The 21,509-nt window shown below is 40.0% G+C and overlaps 1 protein-coding gene across 1 annotated transcript in view; it reads left to right on the top strand.

Annotated features, from left to right (window-relative positions):
- Positions 1-20,906, top strand: part of POC5 (POC5 centriolar protein) — a 30,164-nt gene extending 9,258 nt beyond the window's left edge. The window contains exons 4-12 of the mRNA XM_069880289.1: positions 4,270-4,457; positions 4,770-4,946; positions 8,114-8,218; positions 9,490-9,669; positions 11,404-11,566; positions 14,568-14,644; positions 15,451-15,564; positions 16,409-16,585; positions 20,036-20,906. Of these exons, the coding sequence (XP_069736390.1) occupies positions 4,270-4,457; positions 4,770-4,946; positions 8,114-8,218; positions 9,490-9,669; positions 11,404-11,566; positions 14,568-14,644; positions 15,451-15,564; positions 16,409-16,585; positions 20,036-20,185 (1,331 nt within the window). The 3' untranslated portion in view covers positions 20,186-20,906. The remainder of the gene's footprint in view (positions 1-4,269; positions 4,458-4,769; positions 4,947-8,113; positions 8,219-9,489; positions 9,670-11,403; positions 11,567-14,567; positions 14,645-15,450; positions 15,565-16,408; positions 16,586-20,035) is intronic.
- Positions 20,907-21,509: the final 603 nt, after the last annotated feature.

The raw sequence follows: 21,509 nt of genomic DNA, 5'->3' as shown, positions 1-21,509 counted from the left end.
GGTTATTCGTCTGAATATCAGACTGCCATTGGAAATGTAGAAGGTATGATTAATATTTAGGATATCTTAATGCTTCTATCACCTATAAGCTATAAATAAACTTCTGATAGTTTGTGGCTCTATCAAAACATAGCTTTGCTGTTCAAAATGTCGCTATATCCTATCAGTCTGGGAAAGAGATGTCTTATAGCCTTGAGACAGAGCTTGAAACCATCTAGTTGTAAAAAAAAGGCTATTTCAACTTCTAAAAAAGGATCTGACCAAACTATGTCCAAACTATGATAAGGTATGATCACATAATTGAGTGGTGTTTGCCACAGTGTTGATGGCCTCAGAATACCAAGTTTTTTTCCAATATTAATAACAAGACTTTGAATGAAGAGTGAGAAAGTAGTTGAAGTTCAATACTATACCTCTGATACTGATCAAATAGGATAGATTAGCTTTTTTCTTTTTCTGAATGACAGTGTTTTTCATTTGGCTAGGTCCTTTGTTGGATACAGGGTAATGTAGTGACAAAGGATGAGGAAAAGGATGAGGTACTTAATGCTTTCTTCTCCTTAGGTTTTTATTATTAAGACCAGTTGTTCTCAAGGTACCCTGCCCCTTGAGCTGGAAGACAGAAACAGGGAGCAGAATGAAGCCCTCATAATGCGAGAGGAAATGGTTAGCAACCTGCTATACACCACTTAGACACACACAAGTGTATTGGGCCAGATGGGATCCAGCCAAGGGTACTGAGGAAGCTGGCAGAAGTAATCTCAAATCCACTGTCCCATCAGCAGACCTGGCTAACCAGGGAGATCCCAGTTAACCTGTTGTTCTGACTTTGGTGCCCAGAGAGCTTATGAATCAGATCCCTTTGAGTGCCATCATGTGGCACGTACAGGATGAGCTGGTGATAAGGCTCAGTCAACCTGGGTTTATGAATGGCAAGTCCTTCTTGACTAACCTGATCTCCTACTGTTGAAAAAATGATGGTGCTCTAAATATCTTGATAAGGAATTAGTGGAACAGACTAACATTTGTTAATATTAAATCAAATGAAATAGCAAACTTTGTGCTAATTAAAATAACAAAGCATCCAGAGAATCTGATCAAATACGTCGTGATAAAGTACATCCTGCACATCTGGGCCTTGTACTAATTAGAAAATAAAGGCATAGAAGATCTGATACAGAACATCCTGGACATCTGCATTAGGAGAGGACAATATTAATTAGGCCTTGTTATCAGGTCTACCAACTTGCAAAGGAACATAAGAAATCCTCCTCCAGAAGCAGACCCCTTACTGAGCATCCGTAGTAGAGACCTTGTATGATAAAATCACGTGTAACACGTATATATAATTGCTAACAAGTCATTTGTAGGAGGGAGTACTTGGCATGTATTCACTTAGTGGCTTTTTGTGATAAATTGAGCACAGAGGCTCCTGTTAGGTGTGCTTCAATTTATGAAAAGTCAATGAGCACACAAATTTGCACAACTCTGTGTTAAAGTCAATGTCTCAGCTTGGCCTGTGAGATTGTATGCTGGGTGATGAATCCAATTTTTCAGACAACACTTCTATGACCAGATGACACACGTAGTGGAAGTGGGAAAGGCTGTGGATGTTGTCTACCTAGACTTTAATAAAGCCTTTGACACTACAGCATTCTCCTGGAGAAACTGTCTCTCGATGGCTTGCACAGACATACTCTTCATTGCATAAAAAACTGGCTGGATAGGCAAACCCAAAGAGCTGTGATGAATGGAGCTAAATTCAGCTGGTGGCTGGTCACAAGTGGTGTTCCTCAGGGCTCAGCCTTGAGGCCAGTTCTGCCCAATATCTTTACTCAGGAGGTACAACCTCAGTAGGCTTGCAGCCAGCACCAAGTTGGGCAGGCAGGTTGATCTGCTGGAAGGCAGGAAGGCTTTACAGAGGGATCTGGACAGTCTGGATTGATGCGCCGAGACTAATGGTATGAGGTTCAACAAGCTTGAGTGCCAGGTCCTAAACTTGAGACACAACAAACCTGTGCAACGCCATAGGCTTGGGGAAGAGTGGCTGGAAAGCTGCCTGTCAGAAAGGAACCTGAGGGTATTGGTCATCAGCTGGCTAGGTATGAGACAGCAGTGTGCCCAGGTGGCCAAAAAGGCCGATAGCGTCCTGGCTTGTATCAGAAATAGTGTGGCCAGCAAGAGCAGGGAATTGATTGTCCCCCTGTACTCAGTGCTGGTAAGGCTGCACCTGGAATACTGTGTTCTGTTCTGAGTCTCTTGCTAGAAGGATCCTGAGGCCTTGGAGCACATCCAGAGAAGGGCAACATAGCTGGTGAAGGGGCTGGAGAACAACCTTATGAGAAGCAGCTAAAGGAACTGGGGTTGTTTACCCTGGAGAAAAGGAGGCTGAGAGGAGGTTGTAGTGAAGGAGGAGTTGTTCTCTTCTCCCAAGTGACAGGTGATAGGATGAGAGGGAATGGCCTCAAGTTGCACCAGGGAGGTTCAGATTCAACATCAGTAAAAGTTTCTTCACCACAAGGGTTATCAGGTACTGGAACAGGCTGCCCAGGGAGATGGTTAGATTTTGTTCTGTATTTTTTTCTTTGTAAATACATTGCAAACTGCACTTAACTTGGAAATCTTTGTATTCTAAGCAAGTAATAAAAGTTTAAAAATACTAGCAAACCTTCATGCATTTTACAGCAGCATCACAACTGAAGTGATGTGCAGGAATGAGAATAAGTTGTGAAAGACAGAACTGGGGTACTTGACAATAGTAACAGTGCCAAGTATTTTATATTATGAAAGATAGCCAGGTTCTTCATTACTGAAATTAGATGCATTTCAAGTAGTCTGGATCATCTGTCTAGCAGGTCTTATTTTTCAGAGATCTTTAAAAGCAATGAATCTTCAAGTTCTGTCATTAGTTAAGCAATATTCTTTCATTTGCGGGAGAAACAGTGACAAAAAGCTGGAACCTGATCTTAATATACTGATGTGATTGGGGAAAATATGTTCTTCTGCTTATGTAATGGGATAGGGAACTTACTCTAGAGAAATGGCTGATTTTTAGTTTTATGATGTGTAGTTGTATCTGACCTTGGGAGAAATACTTTCAGAAAGAGTCATAACTGCCTGTATATCACTGTTCTTCCTTATTTCCTTCTTATTTTGAGACATGAGTGTAGTAGTTGCAATTCAACCTACTTGGTGTAGAAGCAGTATTAGCCAGACAGCTCTTCTCACTTCATTTGGACAGGAGACCTAACAGTGACAGTAACTGTAGAAGAGTGTCAACCATGAGGCTCGGTCTTGAATAAATTAGAAACATACATTTCCAATGTCCACTGAAAATACTGCATTTGTGACAGTTAAGCTTATCTTTTCCTGCTTGTACTAAAAGAAAGTTGTCTTGATTGTTATTATTATGAGGAATCTGCTAATCCTTCTTTACAAATTTTGTTTTGTTCAGCTTTCACCTCAAATAACAGATTATCAGTAAGTAATAATTAAATATGAAACAATATTTCATTTCTTCCATTTACTTAAATATTAACCTCTTTATTCTTAGCTCATTTTTTTCATCCAGTCAACTGGAACTCACACACATGCCCATTTGCTTCTGGGCATGGATTAGTATTTATTGCAGAAGTAGTTAGCCACAGCACCTGAAAATGAGGCCTTGTTGTATAGGGCATTACATAAATCCATAGCAGGTATTTCCTTTCTCAAAGAATTTAAAATCTAATCAGATGAGCAAACAAAGAGCTGTAAGGAAAACAGATGCGTGTACATACCAACATTGCAATACATCCACAGGTTTCATTGCAAATGCAGAAGAGGAGGCCCCTGACCTCAGAAGTTTACTGTCTCATTAAAGAAAATGGCAGAAGATTTTAGATTTTTCACTTGAGATGTTAATTGATGTGAAGTCTTTGCTGATATGCTTTTTGTTTCTGGCAATGCTATTTTTGTGGTACTTGCTGTGATCACCGTCTTTAAAATTAAATTACATTAATAGATTATGTTCTTTAAGGGAGGTAGTAGTTTTGATTTGACTAATGTTACAATAGAACTGTTGGTTTAAATATACTTGTATCTTGGAAGCAAATATGTGAGTTGGTTTTTTTTGTTTTAGGCAGGAAAGGAAGTTTCTGATGGCATAAATATTTTGGGGTTTGGGTTTTTTTTTCTAATGCCTGGCTTCTGACTTTCAGACAGAATGCAGACCAGTTAGCCTTTCCAGAGTATCAATCCATAATCCATATTCTCTTATTTCATTTTTAGTCTTAATATTAATGAAAGTGCCCTCTGAGGCCAATATGGAACGACATTGCCCTGAAGAGACTTCTTCACAAGGGTCTACACATAGTCCAACAGAAATCCACGAAACCATAGTGACTGAATTAACTTTACCTGATGAAAAACTAACTCAAATAGAAAACATATTTGATCTCTGGAGTGGAAGTCTTAAGGTATTTATGTTGTATGGAATCCTTAAAAATCATACAGGTGTCTATGTGTTGTAGAACAAATGAGAGGTGAGAGTACAGGAAAAGTTGCAGTGTGATTGTACGGGAAAATGGTGTTTTTCTTTTTTTTTTTTTTTTTCCTTCTTAGAATACCTTGTTGGAATGGTTTTGTCTGTTAGGGACATTTAGTTATTAGTATTCAATAGTTATTAAGTCTGGTAATATTTATAGATCAATATAAGCAGCCTATGTAATGAAGACATCACTGTAAATATTCGTGTCTCCTTAACTGCTGTCATTCCTTTAACTTCCCAGACAAATGTTATGGCTGAATTGAATAAATGGAAGCTTAGTTTGATTGAACATCACAAGCTTCAAATGAGAGAAGAAAAAGAGAAACACGCCACACATGTGAGACAATTGAGCAATGAGATGGAAAACCTGAAGGAGTTGCTGCGTACTTATGAAATCTCTATTGGCAGGAAAGATGAGGTAGTGTTACAGTTCAATAATTCTTCTATTTCTAAAAATATCCACACTGAATTTTTGGGTCTGTCTCTCTGAACAAAATTTTTCTTGCAGCAAGTAGCATAGAGAAGTAAATACTATGTTTAGACTGTATAGTAGAAAAAGTCATTGCTGCTAATAATTTTGTCCATAGTCACAATGGAAGTTTAACATGTTGACCAATACAAGATGTACTTATTTTGAATTGTTTGCCTCTTAAGAAACAACAATATGCTCTAGATTTATTTATTTTGTTAAAATCACACTGGCTTAGATGAGTATATTTGCTCTTACACTTAAAAAGCCTTTACTTTTTCAATTAAAATTATTATTGCCACCACTATAACCATAGGTGGCAGTGCTTCCATGTATCAGTATTTATCCAAGCTGTTGTATTCTGACCATGACCATGTCATGTGTTCTGATGTTACTGGGCAAGTTCCACTTGACTGGAGGCTGGCTGATGTTATACCCATTTACAAGAGGGTCAGAGGGAGGATCCAGGCATCTACAGGCCTGTCAGTCTGACCTCCATGCCAGGGAAGGTCATAGAACAGGTGATTTTGAGTGCTATCATGAAGCACATGCAAGAGAATGGGGTTCATGAAAGGCAGGCCTTTCCAAACTAACCTGATCGCCTTCTGTGACAAAGTGACCTGCTTACTGGATGAGAGAAAGGCTGTGGATGTATCTGCTTGGATTTCAGTAAAGCCTTTGACACAGTTTCTCACAGCGTTCTGCTTAGGAAACTGTCGGCCTCTGGCCCAGACAGGCGAACACTCTGCTGGGTGGAAAACTGGTTGGATGGCCGGGCCCAGAGAGTGGTGGGAAATGGTGTGAAATCCAGCTGGAGGCCAGTGACAAGTGGGGTTCCCCAGGGCTCAGTGCTGGGTCCAGCCCTGTTCAATGTCTTTATCAATGACCTGGATGAAGGCATCGAGTGCACCCTTAGCAAGTTTGCAGTTGACACTAAGCTGGGTGGAAGCCAAATGCTGGGTCCTGCACTTGGGGCACAACAACCCTGTGCAGTGCTACAGGCCAGGGGAAGACTGGCTAGGAAGTTGCCTGTCAGAAAAGACTGGGGGTGGGTATTGGTCATCAGCCAACTGAACATAAGCCAGCAGTGTGCCCAGGTGGCCGAAAAGGCCAATGGCATCCTGGCTTGTATCAGAAATGCTGTGGCCAGCAGGCCCAGGGTGATTATTCTGCCTCTGTACTCGGCATTAGTGAGGCCGCCCATCTAACACTGTGTTCAGTTCTGGGCCCCTCACCACAAGAAGGATGTTGAGGCTCTGGAGCAAGTCCAGAGAAGAGCGATGAAGCTGGTGAAGGGGCTGGAGAACAAGTCTTACGAGGAAGGGCTGAGGGAACTGGGGTTGTTTAGCCTGGAGAAGAGGAGGCTGAGGGGAGACCTCATTGCTCTCTACAACTACCTGAAAGGCGTTTGTAGAGAGGAGGGTCTGGCCACTTCTCCCAAGTGACGGGGGACAGGACAAGGGGGAATGGCCTCAAGCTGCACTAGGGGAGATTCAGACTGGTTGTCTGGAAAAAATTTTTCACAGGAAGCATCATTGGGCACTCTAACAGTCTGCCCAAGGAGGTGGTTGAGTCACCGTCCCTGGGAGTATTTAAAAGATGGTAGACGAGGTGCTGAGGGGTATGGTTTGGTGGCAGATAGGAATGGTTGGACTCAGTGATCCAAGAGGTCTTCTCCAACCTAGTAATTCTGTGATTCTATGAAGAGGTATGCTGCATCAAAAGTTGATGTTTTATGTTAGCACAAGACACCTTTTCAACAAAAATAATTATATTTGTTTCCTTTGCTTTCTGTTTTATTGATTTGTTGATAATTATGCAAATTTGCTTCCATTTTTAGATAAATTCCTTGTTGATTATATAGCTGAGACTGTTCAGTTATCCTGAACCTGCAAAAAGTTAATATTATTCCTATTTAAGATATAACTAGATTAATAAACATAGACTGTTATGAAGAACTCATTCTTAAATATATAGAATTAGATCAGCTTTAAATTACTTCATGTGTATTGAATTCATCTTTATTTGTCTGTGACTTTGTCTTTTTAATACCTTAAAAAAAAGATTTTGCTTAGTAATATTTCATTAAACATTCTGAATATGGACTAAACTTGTATGAAATTCTGTACTGAAACGAAATAGGGGTTTTGTACTATTTGCTAGATAACTTTATTGATTTGAGTGTAAATTTTATTTTAAGTTGCATTCACTTCGTTTATGCATGTTCAATAATTATTGCATGTAACATATGCAGTGTAACATTAAGATACTTTAGCATATAACATCACAGAATCTTATTGTTCATAATCTTTATGCAGCGGTAAAAATAACTCTGTTACTCCCAGGAGTCCCTAGGTTGGTCATTATTGCCCGTTGAAGTCGCTCAGATGTGACTGATGACAGAATCTAGCTTAAGAAGTTATGCAAAAATGTAGATAAATACTTGGTGATTTGGTGTACCCACTTTGCATCATACCTGACCTAATTTTTAATCAGGAAGCCATAGCTCTTTCTGTATACTAATTGAAATATTTTTAGAGGTTGGTGGTAAAAGTCCCTAGTTGCATATATGACATCTTTCCTGAGCTCTTTTTAAAGAGAATAACAATTCTTAATAAGACTTTTATAGTTCTTAGCAACTCCTTAGCTTGTATATGCTTTTCAGGTAATTGAATAGTCTTTCTGCAGACAGCTCCTTTACACTTCAGTTAATTAATAATGCACTAAACCAAACTTTTAATTGAAGTGTTCCTGATTTATCAAAATTGTTTGAAATAAGTGATTCTTCCTATTTTATGCTACAGTAACATTTAATTATAAGTAAGTAGCACAGAAGTCGGTAGATATTGGATGAAAATTTAGTTGAATTGTTTTTAAGACCATGCAGTGGAATTGCTTAAGTGACTTAGTCTGACTGTCAAAGCCACAGGAATTTTACTTATGATTTGAACTCTGACTGTTTCCTGCTTGATTAGAGTAAGAGGAAGAAGATTCAGTAGAAGATATCTGTTAAAAGCAAATGTTTTAAGTGAAAAATAACTGATGCGTAAAGTACGTTCTATTTGACCTTACAAGGATCATAGCTATTGAAATAGTGTTAACAAATATCTTTGCAGGTGATTACTAACTTGACCCAAGCATTAGAGAGGCAGAAGGAGAGAACAGAGTTGATGAGGAAGTTTACGCTGTGGCGGATTCAGCATGCTAAAGCCAAACAAGAGGTATGTATGCAAAATAAAAATGCAATGAAAATGCAACCTCTGAACATTAAAGGGTCAGAGTTGCTGCAGTCCCTCTTACAGTTTGAAGACATGACAGTTTCTATTTTGGTGTGTTTGGCAATGTCAAGTAACAGTTTGAAAATGTCAGTTCTGAGAAGAACACTGCTGTTGGAATACTGTCTGGTATAGAGGAAAAATATCAAACATACATGTGTCTTGTATTGCTTCAATTACTGTGATCAGCTCACAACAAATCACCATAGTTTACAGCATCTGCATTTTTAAGTTGGGGCCAAGGAAACCTGTCTAAATTTCAGACGCATTATATTTTAACAGTAATATGATAGATTTTTGGGGAAGCCGCTTTCACAATTAAAACTTCAGCTGCTCTCTTTTCTCACGTTGCTGGAACTTCACTAAGCTATAGTCGGGCACAAAATGTTGGGCATTACATTAGGCACCTGGCAGTAAACAGTCTACCAAGGGAAGTATGAAGGATCCAATATCAAGACTGCAAACCTTTCACATGCAAGGCTCTTAAAAAGGAGAAGCTGTATTCAGGACCTTTGTTCAATGATGCATATTCCTGATTAGACTCGCATTCATTGATGCTTTCCAAAACTCTGCTGATTTGGAGAAAGGGATAGCCTTTTCTTCCCTCCCACCTTGAAATTTATTAATTTTTGGAGTCCAGTTTGTACTCAGCTCTTTATAATTTTTCTAATTAATTTCTGAAAAAAAAAAAAAAGAAATACATTGTCTGGTGACTATTTTGTAATGGAGTAGAATAATATAATTGTTTTCAAGCACTTTTTAAAGCATCTCGAAGTCTAAGTTTATTTAAAATATAGTTTATGCTAATCATCTCCAATCTTTGTGACAGCAGGTTTTATATGATTCTTGCAGTGAAACAAAATGCACCACATACCATTAAATGGCTTTCCAGATGCACGGTTACGCTCTGTGTGTGAGGTTGTTATTGAAGTGTCACTAAGATAAGAGTAAAAATACTGTTTTGTGTAACCTAGGAGTCTGCAAATGTGGTTTCCCGCACTGGGGACTGTAGCAGTCCATAGAACCCATGCAGGAAGAAGCTTTGAGTTGCAAGCACTGTATTTGTGCACCACTTCACTGCACTGTGTGCGACTCAGTTTAGGCATTCCTGCTGTGGTCTGCGTAGTAAGTTGTAAAACAATCATCCACACGCTTGAATACTTAAATTTTTAGGAAACCTGAACTTACATATGATGTGGTTATATTTGTTTGTTAAGGAATATGCAAACAGAGTAGCAGACAGGCAATTTCGGAGAGCTTTAATGAAGAAGGTATGGGCAGCGTGGCGCTCGCATAGTGAAGAAAAATGGAAAGAAAAAGCAGCAAAAGCCTGTCAGTTAAGGGCAGAAGACATCTGTGTTGAGCTTACCAATGATTATGAAACCAAAATTACAGAGGTAAAATAAGCCTTTTTTTCTTTTTTTCATTCTTTCTCTCCTTCCCTCCTACCCCCCACCATCCCTTTCCCTCCAAAGTATCTCTTTCTTAGCAACCTTGAAATACATGCGGACTTTCCAGCAGAACAGACCTCCACAGTACACAAGAAGATTTGAGGAGATCTAAGATCTTGCTATGTTCTCTAGATGTCGGGGGTTTTTTTTCTCTGAATCTCGTGTGAAATGTTGCTGATCTGCAGGCACAGGTGAGGTAAATTGGACTTCTCCTAAAATGAGACGAATCTCTATTTGCCCACAAGTGGGGGCAGTACCTGTTTTCTAAGAGCACAGTGTTAGTATTGGTTCTGCAATTTGAGGTCTTACTGAAGAAGGCAATGGAAATAGAAGACCACTATTTTTATGAATGATTATGATGAGTGCAATATTTTTTTCCTATAATAGCTACTCTGTTAGAGGCTGAATTTGTTTGGTTTTGCCTCCGACTTGCCAATTAAGCTTGCTAAAGAATTTTCAGAGCCTAAGTGAAGTTATCAGCGTGTGCACTGGTGCACAGTAATAAATGAAGCTTTTAAAACGTATTTTAAAACTTCATATTTTTAAGAACAGGCTTACTAAACATGGCTGTCATGGTTTAGCCCCAACCTGGATAATTTCAGCAGCTAAGAATGTGCAGTTGGACTCCCAGTTCCCTTCCCCCTGCCAGGGAAAGAAGAAAGGAAAATGAGACAAAAAAGGCCGGTGGATTGGAAACTAGAACTACAGTTTTAGTGAAGTAGTAATAATAGTAAAAATAATGATGAAAATAATTAGAAAGTAATAAAATATATACAAATACATGATATCATGCCTCCACCCCTCAGTGACTATGAGTCACCACGGATACTGTAGAGCAGACACAATAGAATGTATCCGCAGCTAGGAGGGAGCTCTGACTCAGGAACAGGATTCAGGAACACGTGGATCCGGAATCAGGAGCAACAGACAGACCAGGTCCTCGCTGGATGTCGGTCATCACAGAAGAGACCCTCATGGTCTCTCGATTTTATACCAAGTATGACGCGTATAGGGTGGAATACTTTGTTGGTCCATTAAGGGTCACCTGCCCTGTCTGCCCCTCCTTGCAGGTGCGGCCCTTTTTCAGTAGCTTGAGAATGGCCTTGGTTACCATGGGGATAAGTATAGGCACTGGCCTTTGTGCGTACCAGTACACTGTGTTACCACTCCAAGAGAAACTGTCTGAAAAATGAAGTTACTTAAGTGAGACTTACATGAGCTAGAGTCACAAAAGTGACTTTAATTTAGTTCAAACCGTAACAGTGACTTACAGCACAAAATCAGAGTTACCTGTCTTTTCTCTGCATTTTTAGTTTTATACTGTAGCTAGAAAAGAGAGATTGCGGTTATTCTTCTGTTGAGTGAATCCACGTTCCTACAAAAATCTAGCTTGTGCCAGATGCCTGACTTACGAAAGACAAGACAAATACATCTCTGCCTAGCTGGTTAGGTAGGGTTTGACAGTCCTTTCAAATGCACTCTTGTCCTTGGTGTGCTTTAGTACGAATAGCGTGCCGAGAAATGACGAGCAGCTAATCATCATGAGTGAACCAGAGATTCTGAAGTGAAAATTCATGTCTTTGTAAGCATAGTAAGCAACTTTCAAAGCTAATTGAGGAATATGTTCATAATTTGTATTCAGAAGTACAAGACAGCTGTTCCCTTACATCTCCTTCTTAGCTAACTGCTACTCTGGAAGAGACAAAAGCTGAGGTTCTGCGACTGCACAGTGAAAGAGAACAGTATGAAAACACCATGAGGAAAGCATTTATGCGTGGTGTGTGTGCTTTGAATCTGGAAGCAATGACCGTGTTTCAAGGCAAGGATAGTAGGGCAGAATCCGGTGAGTATAACAAGCAGCTCTAATCTGAGACCGTATGTCGGGTTTCTCTTGGGTTTGTTTATTTGGGGGTTGGGTTTTTTTGTTTGTTTCCAAGGATTATCCTTTTTTTTTCTTTTCTGTTGTTTCTTTGGGGTTTTGTTAATATGAGGACTTATGGCATTCAAACTCATCAAACTCTTGTTGCTTTAAAAGTTCTTACTGAATCAGAGAATCATAGAATAGTTTGGGTTGGAAGGGACCCCAAAGATCACCTAATTGCAGCTGCCCTGCCATGGGCAGGGACATCCCACATGTCCTTGTTGCATGTTGAGAAATACTCAGATGCTGAACTTGAACTTTGTACTGCTGCAGTTGAAAAGCAAAACATATTCTCTTCATCTCATGTTGCTATGAGGGTGGTAACCTGCAACTGAAGGCAGAACAAGAAGCTTGGGATGGCAAACTTCTTAAAGTACTATGGAAGATTACCCAGAATTCTGACAGCATCCAGGTTATCGGAGGCATGGGGCGGGGTGCGGGTTTCAAATTCTGGAAAAAAAATCTCTGTTCTCTGGAAGTCTAGCATGCAATGAGAATGCGCTTTTCCCAGACAGCTCTCCCTTCTTTCTTAATCTTGCTTTTTGTGCAGAATCAGCAGTACATCTCCCAAGTTCTGTGTTTAGTTGGGGAATCTATGCCAGAACAGGAGACAATGGTGTAATTATAGCAGCAGCATACTTGTGAAACTTGTGCAGATACACAGGAAAGACCTACACACTCTTAGTGAAGCAATGAAATCAGGGTGAGACAATCTATAGCAGCAGAAGCATAATCATGCTGGTGCAGCAGTCTACATTAAAGAGAAAATAGCTGTGCTAACAGGAGAGTTGCAGCTGTACGTGTGGCTTGACAACCGACTGTACTGGCAGCACTTGTTAATGGCGTTAGACAAGTAACTCCAGTTGCAAAACTTAACAGCCTTATACCAGAAGATTCTGAACTACTTCAAAGAAATTCCTCCCCAGAAATGTAGATACTAAGAGGAAGTAAAAACATGAAGAAGGTGTTCTGTGACCAGCTGTCTGAGTTTGTTAATCATATGCAGTATTTGTGCAGTTGCTTAGGAAACTGTAATGTGACATTGGCTAAATCCAGTGGCTGTATGCTACTAAAAACATAGGATCAGTATTTGGGGAAGGTCAAGGATGAATGATTTCTTGAAGATACTGAGTTTGGAAATAAAGGTATTGAGTACTGCCCAAGAACTTTATTTTTCACTGTGTTATTAAATTAAGAAGTACTTTCTCTTGAAGCTTTATCTTATATTTGTTTATTAGTTTGCAAAAACATGCATCAAGACCGTGGGTCTCACAAATAATAATGGATTGGTGAGTGGTGTGATATAGGAAAGCATTGTTTCTGCTAATCTATAAAGAAAAGGGTAATTAGGAAGGAAATCGAGCTCTAGTGCTTCCATGACCAACCCCTGGTATTCAAGGACCAAACACTTTACTTGATTTCTACTATGAAGCAGGAGGTGATAGTCTTCATGGGCAGAGTACCTAGAGATTTTGCTGTTATGAGCCCGTACCCAGCTTTTTGTGTGTCCAGCATTATGTTTTTTAATTTCCTGTGCTCACAGTAGTCCTCACTGGACTTCATAGTGTCTCAGTCTCTGTTGTCCTCAACCGCATGCCTGCCATCTTTCACTGTCTTCTCCCTTGCCCCAGACAGCTCCCTTGCCCCAGACAGCTCCCTTGCCCCAGACAGCTCCCTTGCCTGCTGTCTTTCTTGCTACAGCCAGATGGTGCTTTTAATGTAGTTAGTTACATAATTATTTAATATGGTTGTACAACCATTCATTTGCATTCTTCCTCCAGTATAACAGAACAGCAATCAGGACATCAGGGGACTTCAAACATCAGATCAGATGTGATTTGTTCTAGCCTTGTAATTTATGGACAGTAAAACTTCATGTGCCAGATCTATTTAGGTGAACACCTCAGTGCCACCTACTGTCATTGGACATAAAAGCAGAATTAGATCCCTTTGCAGATGTATTTTTATTAGGTTATTATAATGTATATTTCATATACATAAAATGTACAAATAGCATACTTATGATATACATTATAATGTAGGTTATCAGTAGTGTGCAAGTATCACAACCTTAATGAGTCCATAATATTTGGAGTCAGCGTTGATGGTTTAAGATCTGTTTGGCTGATTTTTTCACAGTTGTTGCTGGTTGCACTGCGGGTGCTGTGGTTGCGCTGCGGGTGCTGGGTGTTTTTGTGAGTAGCTGGTTGTGGTTGCTGAGTGCAGAGTGTGGGTTGCTGGTTGCGGTTGCTGTTATTTTTAACCTTTTCATGTATTTAAAGGAACATTGGAGCCACGAGACAAAACCTAACTTTGCCTTTTTAACTAAAATAGGTTAGATGTGTTTGGTTTGTATCTATGCATTGGTCCTTTCTATGCTTATAAGCTTAGTGTGTGTCTGCATATATATGTACAAAATGCGTATTTTGGCATACTTTCACTCCTGAAGTCTTTGAACTACCACATGGTGTCACTCTCATCCCTGGTATGAGCAAAGTTCCTTTGTCCTCGAACTGCTGCTAGCATCATTTGCTGGATTTTGGCCCTCAGCATAAAAGCAGCTCTTGCACACTGGATTTAGTATTGGCAAGCAGCAGGGAGAACCTCAGTTCTTTGCACTACATATATATAGCAAGTGCCACAGGGATGTTGAGGCATAACACAGAAACAACCCCCCTGGAAAATATTATTTCCAAGAATCTGAAAAGAAGGGGCAAATACAAGAACATTTATACACACATATGAAAAATGACTGATCCTTTAAACTAGATTACACTATTCCTGAAGGAACAGTAAGATTTTTACTGTGACTTATTTTTCTTTCACCTTAGGGTTTGCTAAACTATGTGCTGATTCCATTACTTTGTGTTTCTAATAGCAGATGTAGGAAGTAGGAGAAATAATAATAGTACCTTTGTTGCAGGAAGGCCACCTCCTTCACAATATAACCCGCCTTCACCACCGTCTCCAGCAGTAACTACTATTCAGCTGGAAGACATGGTAAGCATGTTGCTGGAACCCAACTATTTGCTAGTGACAAAAATGACCTTTCTTTGTTGTAACTTTTTAAAAATGAATGCCATAGCCCATGAATTGAAAGAATTTTAAGACAGTCTAAGTGTAAAAAGAATCCTATGGGTGTGTTCAGGCTGCATGGTGTAAATGAAGTAACTGAGGCACAGCTGCTGTGACTTGCAATGCTTCTATTAAGCTCTGTTTTTATTTTAGTGAAAAAGACATTAAACTAATAAAGGTAAGATCGTTATAATAAGCAGAATTTGCTCTCTAACGTTCCTCCTGGAAAAAATCTTTTAAGAGATCTTTGAGAAAAATAACAACTGAGCATAACATAATCTGAAAAGAAGAAAAACTGGCTTAACTTGAAGTTTCTTTTTTTAAAAGTGTAACATAGAGACACTGAAGGAACAGCTTACTCTCCTGTCATATCAGCTTAGCCGGGTCATTATCCAATGGCTTAGATGTTCTGGAGCTGCCCTGAAGTCACACTGCAGATGTTGCCTCTAAAGCAATATCGCACTAGAGTGCAGGTTAGGGCAGAGGTGATATGCTTGCTTCTCCTTGTTTTTTCATTCTACTAGTATCAAATATTACTCGCATGTATTCTATAACTTTTGGACAAGTATTTTTAAATTAACCAGAAGACAGTAAAACTAAAGTTAAAATATCTGCAAAAAAAGTTAAATTTAGAAAAGTAATAGGAATAGTCAAGAAACTGACCATCTAAAGAGTAAAACTTTATCTATAAATTTATGCTTATTCTTTGTAATAGCTAATTTCATTTACAGTTTTCTATGCACCTAAGTCATGCAAGCACTTCTCAGACCAGGTTAGATTCTGATTCTCCAGCAATCGTCACTAGCACAGCTGCAGGATCTGGTGTGGCATCAACTCAAAAACTGGTAATGTGCTAATTTTTTTTTTTTTTTTTAACAAGTATTAGTTGGGGTGTTATTATTTTTGCACTTTTCAGAGCAAGGCAAGTGTGGAGTTGAGCAAACTGCCATAGAGTCTACACAGCTGTGTGAAGACACTTCTTGGCAAGTGCTCATTAATGTTACAGAAACCCATTTATATTTGGAGCAATGTGAAGTTTTTTCGGGGGGGGGGGTAAATGTAACAAAATGAAAAAAAGAACAGTGCACATACACTTAAAGTACCGTGGAACAGGAACAATTGGTGTTTCACGATATTGTTTTGTTCTGGAAAGAACATGCTTTGCTTTAACATCCTGCTGTTTGAAATGTCTCTCTCACGCTCTCTTCTGTATTTGTTGCTAAACTGCCCTTTTTACTTTTCTCACCATGTTATGCATTTTTCTCTTTTCTGTTTCCCATCCAATAGAGAATGCAGAATTTACTGCATGGAAGCTTTTTTGTATCTGCTATGTCACTACTAGAAAGGCTTTATAGTGTGATAGAAGTGCCAGCAGCTGTTGCTCGTGTATGCAGCTAGTGAGCAAAGCTAAACTATCCATGCTGCGTGATTTTTGTCAAATTAGCATTACTGCCCTCAGGGTAGCAGTTATTTGGACAAAACACTGTCTCATACTTAAGAGTGGAAAAAGATGGAATAAACCAAGTTGCAACTAGGTGGAACAAACTCAGTCCCTAATAACAGGGACTGGATTACCTACAACATCCTGTGTTCCATTTAGGCACATGGCTGATAAAACTAAGCAGACATGCTAAAGCATTGTAAATATTCAGTTTCACATTTTTTACAAAGTAATTAATTTATTTATAGCCCATGGCGAAAGTAATAACATCTGGTCAGCAGAAAGCAGGAAGAACAATCACTGCTCGAATCGCAGGCCGAGCTGAGATGGGACAAAAAAACCGAGTTGGTGGTAGTTCAGCAGTGATGGGAGTTGTTCCACCCATGAGTTCAATCATTGTTGAAAAACATCATCCAGTCACTCAGGTAAGTCAGAATTATGCTTGTAAGGGTATTAGTACATCACATCTTGCAGTATTTTAAAGAAAAATGACCAAGATCAAAAGATATTGGACAAGGGTCAGACTTGAGTCCTGTTCAAAATAACAAACAGTACTGTCTTTGGGCTGCGTAGAAGGCACTGATGAGGAGAGCAAGGAAATATTGCCACTTCAATCTTTGTCTTGTTTCTGCAGTAATTATTTCACAGGTATAGTAGTCCTGGCTTCCTATTGGCTCTTCTTATGAGTCTTGCACTTCAGAGAAGTAGTCGAGTTGGTACAGCGGTGTTTGGCAGCGCCATCACCACATGCAACCACAGTTTAAAGACAAGCTTCACAGTGTATAGCAGGAAGAGTGACTGAACCAGAGGTGACAGCGATACAGATTAGCCTGAAAGACTAATTAATTGCTTAATTAAGCAATTAATAGCACATTAATCAATAGCACACTAATTGGAAAAGTAAAACTTATCAAGAGGCAATCAAATTGTCAAGGCTGCTGTTTGGTGTATTTTGAGTCTTACCTATGTCCCCCTCCCCCATTTATCCTGAAGAAAACACTGAAATAAGTGGATTAATAGGTATGAAACCAACATATAAAGCTGTAAACAGCAGCCTAAATGGCCTAGGCAATTGCTACAATTTTACGCCATCTGGGCAAAAAATAGTTTTGACTTTATGGCCTCAAGCTCCGCCAGGGGAGGTTTAGGCTAGACGTTAGGAAAAAATTCTTTACAGAAAGGGTCATTGGGCACTGGAAGAGGCTGCCCAGGGAGGTGGTTGAGTCACCTTCCCTGGAGGTGTTTAAGGCATGGGTGGATGAGGTGCTGAGGGATATGGTTTAGTGTTTGATGGGAACGGTTGGACTCGATGATCCGGTGGGTCTCTTCCAACCTGGTTATTCTGTGATTCTGTGATTCTGTGACTGGAGCTGTTGAAAAATGATTTTTTATGTTTTAACTCATGAAATAGGATCCGAGTTTCCTCTGTGCTACCTGAAAGTCCAGTTTCTCTTCAGCAATGCTGCCAGAACATGCAGAGCTACATCAGGTCATTTAATTTGAGCTGGAGGTACTGTTAGCTGTCTGTGTGATGGATGTTCCAATTTTACTTATTTCCTGCAGTAGGCCAGAGCCGTGTGGCAGGTTGCACATAGCTTTTGAGAATCTGGGCTCCTAAGGAGAAATTCATATTTTAATTGAACATCCTTAGGGAGTGAGAGGTTTAGGGTGAGAGTTCTTTCATTTAGAACGATTTCTGGATTCATATTATGTGACCAGTATGACAACTAAAGTACTTCAATTACTCTACCAAAAACTGACTTCTAAAAATACATGTGACACTTTCAGAGATATATTCTATATACTCTTTCTGCAAATAAATGCCTAAGTAGAAGTCAATCAGATTGAAGTATTTCTCTTGAATTTATCTGAGAGAGGGAGAGAGCTTACCTTTATGAAAAGTAGAATGACTAGCATTTCACAGAATCACAGAATCACAGAACAACCAGATTGGAAGAGACCCACCGGATCATCGAGTCCAACCGTTCCTATCAAACACTAAACCATATCCCTCAGCACCTCATCCACCCGTGCCTTAAACACCTCCAGGCAAGGTGACTCAACCACCTCCCTGGGCAGCCTGTTCCAGTGCCCAATGACCCTTTCTGTAAAGAATTTTTTCCTAACGTCTAGCCTAAACCTCCCCTGGCAGAGCTTGACGCCATTCCCTCTTGTCCTGTCCCCTGTCACTTGGGAGAAGAGGCCAGCACCCTCCTCTCTGCAACCTCCTTTCAGGTAGTTGTAGAGAGCAATGAGGTCACCCCTCAGGCTCCTCTTCTCCAGGCTAAACAACCCCAGCTCTCTCAGCCGTTCCTCGTAAGGCCTGTTCTCCAGCCCCCTCACCAGCTTTGTTGCTCTTCTCTGGACTCACTCCAGAGCCTCAACATCCTTCTTATGGTGAGGGGCCCAGAACTGAACACAGTGTTCGAGGAGCGGTCTCACCAGTGCCGAGTACAGAGGGAGGATAACCTCCCTGGACCTGCTGGTCACGCCGTTTCTGATACAAGCCAAGATGCCATTGGCCTTCTTGGCCACCTGGACACACTGCTGGCTCATACTCAGTCGGTTGTCAACCAACACCCCCAGGTCCCTCTCCTCCAGGCAGCTTTCTAGACAGACTTCTCCTAGTCTGTAGCACTGCACAGGGTTGTTGTGCCCCAAGTGCAGGACCCGGCATTTGGCCTTGTTAAATCTCATGCCATTGGACTCAGCCCAGCGGTCCAGCCTGTTCAGATCCCTTTGCAGAGCCTCCCTACCCTCCAGCAGATCCACACTTCCACCCAGCTTAGTGTCATCCGTAAACTTGCTAAGGGTGCGCTCGATGCCTTCATCCAGATCATTGATGAAGACATTGAACAGGGCTGGACCCAGCACTGAGCCCTGGGGAACCCCACTTGTCACTGGCCTCCAGCTGGATTTCACACCATTTCCCACCACTCTCTGGGCCCGGCTATCCAACCAGTTTTCCACCCAGCAGAGTGTGCGCCTGTCCAGGCCAGAGGCTGACAGTTTCCCAAGCAGAACGCTGTGAGAAACTGTGTCAAAGGCTTTGCTGAAGTCCAGGAAGATACATCCACAGCCTTTCCCTCATCCAGCAGCCGAGTCACTTTGTCACAGAAGGCGATCAGGTTAGTCTGGCAAGACCTGCCTTTTGTGAACCCATGTTGACTGGGCCTGATCACCCAGTTCTCTTGCATGTGCTTCATGATAGCACTCAAGTTCAGCTGCTCCATGACTTTCCCTGGCACTGAGGTCAGACTGACAGGCCTGTAGTTTCCTGGGTCCTCCCTGCGGCCCTTTTTGTAGATGGGCACAACATCAGCCAGCCTCCAGTCCAGTGGGACTTCCCCAGTCTTCCAGGACTGTTGGAAGATGATGGCATTTATTGCAGTAAGGTGGCTAGTTTTTTTAGGGAGAAAATTAATTGTCTATAATAAATGCAAACATTTTCCTTTCAGAGACCAGTGACCTTTCAGAAACTTACTCATGGCAAATACTGAACTTCAAAAAGAAGGTCAGCATGATTAAATTAGCACAGAGGAAAATACTGAACAGTTTAGTGAAAAAAAACCCAAACAAACCACCCCTGAAATAGGATTGAGGTGGTAAAAGTTCAGGATATCTAGTTAACAGGAAATTTAGCTCTTTAAGGTCTAAAAAGTGTATTATAGATAAGGAAGGAAAACAATTACTCATTCTGTTAATATAAATTCCGCACACACCCCCCCCCCGGGTTTGTTGGTTTTTTTTTGGAGAAGTGTATTTTAGTTTGCTGGATTGTGAATTTTTCTGTTTAAACTACAGCTCACTTAGAGCTATTTTCATGGGAGGGGTTTGTACCATTAAGTGCTTCAATGTATCTGATTACTTTTCAGCAAACCATATCCCAAGCTACTGCTGCTAAATATCCTCGAACTGTGCACCATTCTTCTGGTTCTACCGCTGTGAGACCTGCAGGACAAGTTGGGCGAATGCTTCAAGGCCAAACCCATACCAGTGTTCAGTCAATAAAAGTTGTTGACTGAATGAATATCTTACTGTGGGGGGGATTCACCAAGGTACAACTTTCCAGTCTTCAGATTTGATGTAGCAAAGCCTGAAATATGTATCATGTTTTTACCATTTGTAAAAAAAATAGTTTTAAGTAAAAGTTGGGATTTTTTATAGTAAACATCTGGAGGGGATAAAAGAACTTTCTACCTCCAACCAGCTGAGAACTTATTTTATTAAGTTAAACACTTGTTATTTAAGGATTCTTTTGCACATTTTTAAATCAAGCATTGAATTTGATTTTTGTCTGAATATCTTTGTTTAATTCCAACATTATAAACACCTAACTTTCAAGTGAAAATTAAATTAATTTTGTTACATATGCTCTTAGCTGCTAATGCAACTAACTGTAGTTCACATGCATTTTAATTACATAGTACAGCATGATGCTTAAATGAAGAATAACTGGGTGGTAGCCTTCACATCCAGGGCATCAAATTGTTAAATGTTTTCATCTTCCAAGCTAATGTTGCAGAACTTGGTGCATACCTATCAAAATCTTAAGTATTTGTGATCTTGGATCCCTAATTCCAAAACCGGAGGATTTAACATTTTTTTCTTCATATTCCTGTTTTGCATTGCAGACATGTCAAAATAGGTTGCACACAAGAGGGTAGTTAGGACTAAGACTTCAGTCTAAGATACAGGTCATCATCTTCTTAGTATAAGTGATAAGATTTAATACAAAATAATGCTACGTATATATAAATAGACCAGGCAATTCAATTCTTCAATTCAATCATAAAACTGTTGTTTTCTTACAGAGAAGACTACAAAGATCGGCATCTTACGTGATTTCTCAGATGTGAAATATGTTCAGTTATGAGAACTTTTGAAAGTGTTCAGTGAGACACTACTAAATATTAATTCAAGAAATTAACAAGAAATAGGTAAATATTGCTAGATGTGTTAAGTAATAAGTATCAGATGATTGGTTTTGAGTATGTATGCAAAGTTCTGCCGCAATAGAAAATTCTGCAGCCAGCTACACAGGGTTTTAGACATGACGTTTTTGTGTATTTTAACTACATAAATCAAATGCTGGAAAAGAGAGACTTGTCTTAATCCTAGCACTGATTAAAGAAGAGAAAAGCCCTCTTGAGACAGGAAGAGGATAATATTAGCAAGACTTTATAAAAACCTGAATCCCAAATGAGGCCTATTTCTGAAATGTGGATTTATACACATACTTTTCACTTAATAAATTTAATTTCTTTCAGGTAGAAAAAAGCTTAATTTGCAGTTCCAATACAGAATTAGCGTATCATTTTTAAGCCAGGTGTAGAAATCATAGGGCAT

The sequence above is a fragment of the Phaenicophaeus curvirostris genome, chromosome Z (genome assembly GCF_032191515.1).
Source record: "Phaenicophaeus curvirostris isolate KB17595 chromosome Z, BPBGC_Pcur_1.0, whole genome shotgun sequence".
In the NCBI taxonomy this organism is placed as follows: domain Eukaryota; kingdom Metazoa; phylum Chordata; class Aves; order Cuculiformes; family Cuculidae; genus Phaenicophaeus; species Phaenicophaeus curvirostris.
Note: the sequence above shows the minus strand (reverse complement) of the source record. Positions and strands in the feature narration are given on the sequence as shown.